The 8358-nt window shown below is 36.2% G+C and overlaps 1 protein-coding gene across 1 annotated transcript; it reads right to left on the bottom strand.

Annotated features, from left to right (window-relative positions):
• Positions 1–3017: 3017 nt before the first annotated feature.
• LOC108939899 (hemoglobin subunit beta-like) lies at positions 3018–4702 on the bottom strand. Its single transcript, XM_018761554.1, has 3 exons — positions 4551–4702; positions 3887–4109; positions 3018–3245 (listed from the first exon to the last, which is right to left on the bottom strand). The coding sequence occupies exons 1-3, from the start codon at positions 4640–4642 to the stop codon at positions 3117–3119; spliced, it is 444 nt and encodes a 147-aa protein (XP_018617070.1). The 5' UTR covers positions 4643–4702; the 3' UTR covers positions 3018–3116.
• Positions 4703–8358: the final 3656 nt, after the last annotated feature.

An 8358-nucleotide genomic window follows, 5' to 3' on the forward strand; every position in this document is an offset into this window, starting at 1 on the left:
GCCATCGGTACAAACTATTCTGATCAACACTTGTTTTTAGACTTTATACAGGTAAGATACTCTGGTTTCGGATGTGACCATGTGCTCATGTTCAGTCTGAACTTGAAGGAAATTTTCCAAGGGAACCCGAGGACTGATATGACCTAGCTGCGATAAAGTGTATTAGTGCACACTACACCTTTTAACTAAACTGTAATGCTTAGTTTAATTTTTTAAGTTTAATTTTACAGTTCCAGAAAGTTAAAAAATGATAAAATGAAAAGTCAAATGATAAAATGAGAAGTCAAAAGTCCACAATGATGATCATTTAAATCCTTGTTTAAATAGTCAGGGAAAATGATAGCAAATTAATTTTTTAAACTTGAGCTGGAGATAAGTTATGAATGATCTGTATCTGTTGTTCCTGGTAATTTTTCTAAATACTTTCTCTAAATACCCCTACTATCAAAAGAGCTGAAAGCCAGCAAAGAATTAATTTTCTGTTGATCAACAGTTTATTTCTAAGCACATCTGGAGATGAGAAATAATAATGTAAAAAATACTTTTTACATAGTTTACACATTTTATCTCCATATATAGTATATATTTTAAATCGACTTTTTAATGAATGGGTTGGGAATTTTTCCTTTTAAAATATTTATTTTTTTTTTTTTAAAATTATGTTTTCTTTCACACTCAGAAATGGTTTATTTGTATGTGGACACTGGATCATTAAAATAACAACTATTTCTGTGAATAGTTTAAATAAATTAAAATGATTTTGCTGTCATATTTAAATGTTATTTACTTTTAAATATTTACCATGTTTTTTGTATTTTATACCAATGATTATTTGAGTGGTTATTGGAAAATGCAATTAAAGGACATTCATCTGAATGAATTAATTTTAAATTTTAAGAATAAATAGATAAATGAAAATAAAAACAGACACATTATATCACTTATTAAGGTGAGGAAGGCACTGGCTGAAATGTCATTATTTTTACTATCAATACAAACCTTAAATTACAACTTTTACAAAAACATAACATTTTGCTAAATATAATATATTTAAAATTTTTAGTATTTAGAGTATATAGTGTTGCCTGTACTTTTAAAATTATATGTTACTATTCAGTTTATACATCCCTTTTTGGCTCTTTCTCCATCTAAAAAACACTAATTATAATGTAAGTCGCTGCCTATACTAAAGCAACATCACACATAAGCAGTTTTTTTTTTAACAGAACGGCCCAAAAAAACTAACCCTTTACAGACAAGGAACATCAGAATATCTCACAATTATCTTGAAAACACAAGCACCGTTTATCATAACGTTAAGACTTTGTCTACCCTTGAAGAAATTTGGGCCTAACTGATAGCCTCTTTCCTGTCTTAGAGGACAAAGGCTTCAGAAAGATCCCAACTTCGTTTTGCCAACTCATTTCTTCAAATTCGTGCATATATTGTTAGGTTTTATTAAAGTTCAATGAAATCATGCTTTCCCCAGAGAAAACACAAAAAAAATTAATTTTATAAATCAAATGAGAAATGAAATCATTTGTATTTGTTTCCAAGATGCTTTTATATGAAGCAACTTAGCAATAAAATTGGTAGCTACATAAAATGTATTTTGGAATTATTATAATACTTAATATTCTAAATTCTGCACATAGTTTTTTATTATTGATATAAAATTTGCATATGTTTTTTTCTTAGTGACTTTGCTCAACTACTTATATTTTTTTCTAGATTTCTGATTTTTAGCTTTCCTGCTGCCTTTTATAAAAGTTCATCTTTGTGAACAGGATTATACAAACATGCTATACACTTTAAAATCAAAATCAGTCGGTAGTAGCCTACTAAATCTATGCCAGATATCCAAGTGTATATAATTTCTCATGACTTTATCATTGTTTCACCAGCAACATATAGCTCTGGGGAAACTTGCGTCTGTTTTATCTCGCAGCACAGAGTGGTTCCACCCAGGAGGACCTGTGCTTTGACAGATCACCATTACCGCCCGTATCGCAGCTCCGTGCACATGTTCCACTTATCATTGTTAATAACAGGCCGCAATATTTCCACTAAGGCATGATTAATGAAAATCACAATTTTCTCTCATTTTTAAACGTGAGCAGAATAGTGGTGAGCGCTGCTCCCTTTGGCCCCAAAGCTGCAGGTTCAAATCCCACTTCTAAAAACTCTAGTACCCTTGAACAACACGCTTACTCTAAATTGCTCTAGTAAGATTACCATACACCTTATTCACTAAGGTGACTTACAGTACTTACAATGGGGTCACTCATCCATACATCAGTGAAACTCTCTGTCACTTAAACACTATGGGTGAACCTGAACAGCATGTCTTTGGACTGTGGGAGGAAACCCACGTAGACACGAGGAAAACATGCAAACCCCACACAGACTGAGCAGGGATTGAACCCATGCCCTCTCACACCACGCAAGAGCTATATAACAGCAGTACTTACTATGCCACTGTGCTGCCCTTCTGTAAATTGAGAAATAGTCCAAAAAAAGTGTTCTGCAGTTCCCTCAACTAACACCTCCCTGGCTTTATGTAAACTAAACACTTGTTTGTCACTACAAATTTACTCCAAGTGATCCTGGTGTTGATGATAGTCTTACAGACACAAATCATATTTAAATATTTGATAATAAATAGCATCCCTAACGTAGTATTCAAGTCATAATCTGAAGAATGAGTCCAGGAAACCACCCTAGACCATCTCAGTTTTCATGCATGATTATGCTTGACAAAGAATGGCAAAATATATCTATCAATGTCACTCAACAATCAGCTTACATTATTTAATGTCACTTTTCACTTTGGTATCGGTTTCTTTAGTCTTTCATTTACCATAAAATATTTTTGTGAACGTTAACATAAAAGCAGGTGTCATTTGTAAGTTATTTAATAACTGCATGTAGAACAGCTAAGTAAAATATTCAGTTAATTTATGAATAAGTATGGTAGTGTGATGAATACAGTGGAAAAATGAAATGCTCCCAAGAAATGGTTCTTAATTCCTCTTTTATTAAATCATTAATGTTCCTGTTCCTCAAAACAGAACACCTCCGGAGCTGTTGCTCAGTGCTCTAGTTGAAGAAAACTTCTAGTAGTACTGTCTGCAGAGAGCAGAGACAACAACAGCCAGGAACTTCTGCCAGGCAGCCTGGACATCAGCGGTGAAGGCAGAGCCCATCTGCCCAGCCACTACAATGGTGATGCAGTCGGCCAGCAGCTGCAAAGAGAAAAGCAGAGAATGAACTTCTCAAACAAACTGGCCAACTACTAATTTAGCTAACGCTTTTCTCCAAATCATTTACATTTACCCATTTATACAGCTAGGCAGTTTTACTGGGGCAATTCTTAAGGGTAAGTACCTTGCTCAGCTGAACCTGTGACCCTTGGGTGCAAAGGCAGCAACTGTAACCACTACACTACCAGCTATCCCACTACTGCCACCACACACACACACACACACACACACACACACACACACACACACACACACACACACACACACATTTTCAGAACCGCTTGTCCCATACAGGGTCACGGGGAACCGGAGCCTACCCGGCAACACAGGGCGTAAGGCCGGAGGGGGACACACCCAGGACGGGACGCCAGTCCGCCGCAAGGCACCCCAAGCGGGACTCGAACCCCAGACCCACCGGAGAGCAGGACTGCAGCCCAACCCACTGCGCCACCGCACCCCCTACTGCCACCACATAAAGTGCAAATAAACATGTATGATTACATCACACTTTGTAGAGTAAATGTGGATGATTGTTGCAGTTTGCCATGCTCCATAATTATGTTGACATTCCTATTGTATTTCAGTGCAATAAAATTCACAGAGATCAGATGACTGAAATTCACCTTGAAGTTGTCAGGATCCACATGAAGCTTCTCGGAGTGCAGCTCGCTCAGCTGAGCATAAGCGTTCTTGATGTCGTCCATGTTCTTCAATGCTTTGTCTAGGCCACGCAGGACTACCTTGCCATGAGCTGCGACCATGGGGTTCCCCATGATGGCAGCCGCGTTGTATAAGTTACCAAACTTGGCGAAGTACCGCTGGGTCCAGGGGTACACGATGAGGCACCTGGGTGGGACAAGCAGTGACATACAAGAGTCATAAGTTACAGTATGGATCACATAGCACTGACCTGTAGAACCACGAGTTGTAACCTTCATTGTTACATTATCAATATGAACATGATTATAATCAGAATATGAACATTATAATCGGAAGTAATATTATTTAATAGCAGGAAAAAAGACACGCAGAACTTCTAATTAAATAAGGAATAATGGATGTTCCGAACTCCTTCCTGTGCAGGACTTGAGCAATGGGAGAGCACACTTCAACTTTACCGAAAGACGCTTTATTTCTCGGGATGGACGCGTTTTGGCGGGAAAGCCATCTTCTGAAAGATGAAGAATGTTTTCCCGCCAAAATTAATCCGTCCGGAAAACATTGCTTGCTAAGTTTCAAATGTGGTTGTTTTATTTAATTACATCACACGTGAAAAGAGAACTGTACCTGGCCAGAGCATTAAGCCCTACGAAGTCATAGTCAAGCTTCGAGAAGATGCCGGTGATGGCGGCGCGCTCAGCATCTGTCCACACAACCATTTCGGCAGTTCTGGAAGTTTCTAGCACTTCTTCCTGGCAGAAGTAAAGGAATCGTGTCACCGCGCTCCGAGTGTCACATTTTAAACAGTGTAGGAGCTCCACCCAGAATAACAAGTTGAGTCCAATTGGTTGGCAGAGGGTCACTGGGTTGAAACCCTGTGCCAAATTATGAAAATATTAGATTAACATCTTGCTTTAGTTTAAGTTTTTGTTAAAATATATTAACCTGAAACGTTGTTTATTTCAGTCAATATATACAAATATTGGCCGTATTTCCATTTAATACATGGCTTGAATCACCCCTTTCATCTTTATAGTAACTAGAACATAGTAACACATTTGCGTACATTTCCAGGTTAAATTCAAGTTTACTCTGAACTGCTTTAAATAATAACTGTGTTTTTCTTTTATATAATATAATATAATTATTAATATGTTTTAATTTGGCAAAGCGATTATAGTTTGCAGTTCTATCTTAAGTAAACGTACTTATTTTGTAAAGAAAATAAAGCTGTGTTAAATTCTAGCAGATGATTTACACATAGGTGTGAGTGGTGTTATAAATTTCAGAACTAAGAGATAACTACATTCCAATTAAATAGTGTAACATCAAACTATATAAATCAATATTGTCTGTGCATTTTGTCTCGTGTGAATTTCATTGTGGAAATCAAACTATTCCCATATTATAAATGTGCTTTTATGAATTTAGATAAAATACTGCCGTGTGGGAGACAAGGTGGCATGTTTCTGAAGTCCATGCATTTATTTTAAGACTCATGGAAATCAGCATTTCAGCAATGTTCTCACTGTAATAAATGCTATAAATGAGATTACAAAATTATTGCAGGTTTCCTTTTCATAGTAAGAAATACTTTCCCCACAAAAGAATTAATTAATTTCAAAGACCGCTAATTTGATAATATTAAATCGCATATTTTAACAAAAGTGAAAAAGCCGAAAGCAGGTAAAATCATATTGCCTTTGCATTCTTTTGTCAATGAAAACGCCGAAATTTTAACTGTGTATGTTGTCGTTAATTCTTTCTTGAAATATTTTCTGTTTGATGTTTGAAAATACATCAAAATTTAAGTTGTCCGTTGATGTGTTTATTTTCTTTTCATTACCCTTAGAATTTAAATTTAAAAGCAACGTTTACAGATTATACACCTTAAACATTTAGATTTTTTTTCCAATGAGCTGTATTTTTGCAAGTTGTTTGCGCGATGTTTGTTTCCAAATGTCTTCTTTCCCTTTTACCTTGATGGGCAACATGATACTTCACTTTTCCGCAGTCGCTCTTAGTGGGTCAGTCAAACAGCCACAGTCTTTCGGGGTCTTTTTTTTTGCTCCTTTTGTGCACTTTTATAACCTTTTCTATTGTATTCTACTCAGTGGAACTGAATTCCAGCAAAACGGTTTTACACTCTTTACATCTCCAAAGACCAATCATGTAACCATGTAGGATTAAAGATCAGACGAATGATTCATGCATGATTGATTTTTAAAATGTTTTTAAAAGCATTCAGGTATTTGTCTAGTTTGAAATCATTTTGTCTATAAATCCGTCGGATGCTGGTGGCTATTATAGCAAAGGGCTACAGCAGACTCCGGTCAATGTGTTCATGGCATATTTTTGTTTGGTGATGCATAAGACAAAGGTAAAACAGAAAGGGTATAAATGAACAGCTCAGAAAAAACACCTGAATAAGGTGAATGTGGTGATTTGATAACTGCAAAAACATTAAAATCGAACACATTAACTGAAAACTTGAGGTAGCTTTTAAACTGCTTTACACATTTCTGGACAATAACTTGTCTGTCGTACTGAAAAAAAACTGCTGTGTAATGATTTCGATTTTATTCAAATGTCGAATTTTCCTCAGACATAATTTGTGCTGAGCTAAGAATTATTAATCACTAAACATAAGATATCAAACACTGATTTTTAAGAACAATTGATACACATGTTATGCATAAAGAGGAAAAGTGCATAAAGCTACATTTTTTAAACATTCTTACTATTGCAACAGTTATTATTGTTAGTATTTCTATCATTTAATTCTTTTATTTATTTTTCGTAGTACCATTGCATTTATTAACTGTATAGTTTAACATGGATCTTTTACTATTGTGAGGTTCATGCAAGAGCATCAGTTTTATCGTACTTGAATCTGTCAATTAATCAATTAATCACTTGAACAGATTAATAAATTTTAAAGGTCCGAAGGAAGAAAGGACAGCATAACAACAAGGTCTGAAACTGTCCACTCTTTGGTCCATTCTGAGTTTACCTGCAGGCAGGTGATCTTTAACATATCCTGGTTTGAAGGACAAAATTGATGTATTTACTTCAATGTATGTAAGTAAAAATAGTGAAAGGGGTTATTTGTCTTTTGCAGCTGCGGCAATCTTGACAAAACAGGCATGAGTTATCTGCATATTTTGTCATGTTGCACCCTTGAAGAGTTGAAGTGATAGGGGTTTTCACATGAGAAACACCCTGAACATTTGGAAACTCCTCTCAGCATTTTGTTGATAAGAGGCGCTATTAATTTTTAAGGCTTTAATTAAAATAAATCAAAATTGTGCTATTAAGAAGGGGGCGGATTAACGGATTCATTCCATAATCCCTTCAACGGCTTCATTTAGAAAGTGTATATTTCAGAACCGCTTGTTCCTCACGGGGTCACGGGAAACCGGAGCCTACCCAGCAACACAGGGCGTAAGGCCGGAGGGGGAGGGGACACACCCAGGACGGGACGCCAATCCGCCGCAAGGCACCCCAAGCGAGACTCGAACCCCAGACCCACCGGAGAGCAGGACTGCTGTCCAACCCACTGCGCCACCGCACCCCCTAAAGTGTATATTGACATTTGTAATTTATGACTGAAAATTACAAAAAAGATCAATCAAACAAGAAAAGTCGAGTTTTAAAATAGAAGTAGTCATTTGTGAAAACAAATTTTCTTTACTTTCTTCTTCTTCTTCTTCTTATTATTATTATTATTATTATTATAAATTTTGGGATTATTGTGCATCAGTTGAAAATTAATGGAATATAGGAACATGCGGACAAATAATATAATTTAGGTTATTTCAGATATGAGAAGATATTTGTTATGTAGTGGAATTTTATCCATGTGAAGGTTCATACTGAATGGATGCAATGCGCTACAGACTTCAAACAGTCACAGTGGGGCAAATTCCTACTAGGAACTAGTAGAATACAGTAAATTAGTTGTTTTCAGTGGCAGATTTATTGATATCGTGGTCTTTTTTAACTTGAATATCACCTTATAGGTTTTATTGAGTTATTTTTCGTTCAGAATGTGCATACCTTGGGAAGACTACAAAACGGGATTTTTTTAAAAAACAAAATTCTTTGTTTTTCTGCGTTTATGACCTATTTGCGGTTGTTACATATTAATGTGATTTCTTGCAATGACAATATAAAAAGTCAGTATCTTGTAGTGATATTGCAATGTTTTCCATTCATGACTGTGTGACAATTTTGAACAAATTATTGACCTTTTTTTCCCCTTCAGAACAACTCGTACTGCAATAAAGCAATGGCAGTTATTGATTTATTTCAATGAGTTTATATATCCAGTGGGTTGGACCAGGTCCTGCTCTCTGGTGGGTCTGGGGTTCGAGTCCCGCTTGGGGTGCCTTGCGGCGGACTGGCGTCCCGTCCTGGGTGTGTCCCCTCCCCC

This window comes from Scleropages formosus, chromosome 20, assembly GCF_900964775.1.
Source record: "Scleropages formosus chromosome 20, fSclFor1.1, whole genome shotgun sequence".
Taxonomy (NCBI): Eukaryota; Metazoa; Chordata; class Actinopteri; order Osteoglossiformes; family Osteoglossidae; genus Scleropages; species Scleropages formosus.

What these genes read in the sequence shown, in the direction of transcription:
- LOC108939899 (XM_018761554.1), bottom strand. Translation starts at nt 4,642, where the DNA reads ATGGTTGTGTGGACAGATGCTGAGCGCGCCGCCATCACCGGCATCTTC. An exon ending in GGGCTTAATGCTCTGGCCAG is followed by an intron (nt 4,110 to 4,550) that starts GTACAGTTCTCT and finishes TGTCCCACCCAG; the next exon opens with GTGCCTCATCGTGTACCCCT. An exon ending in TGGATCCTGACAACTTCAAG is followed by an intron (nt 3,246 to 3,886) that starts GTGAATTTCAGT and finishes TTCTCTTTGCAG; the next exon opens with CTGCTGGCCGACTGCATCAC.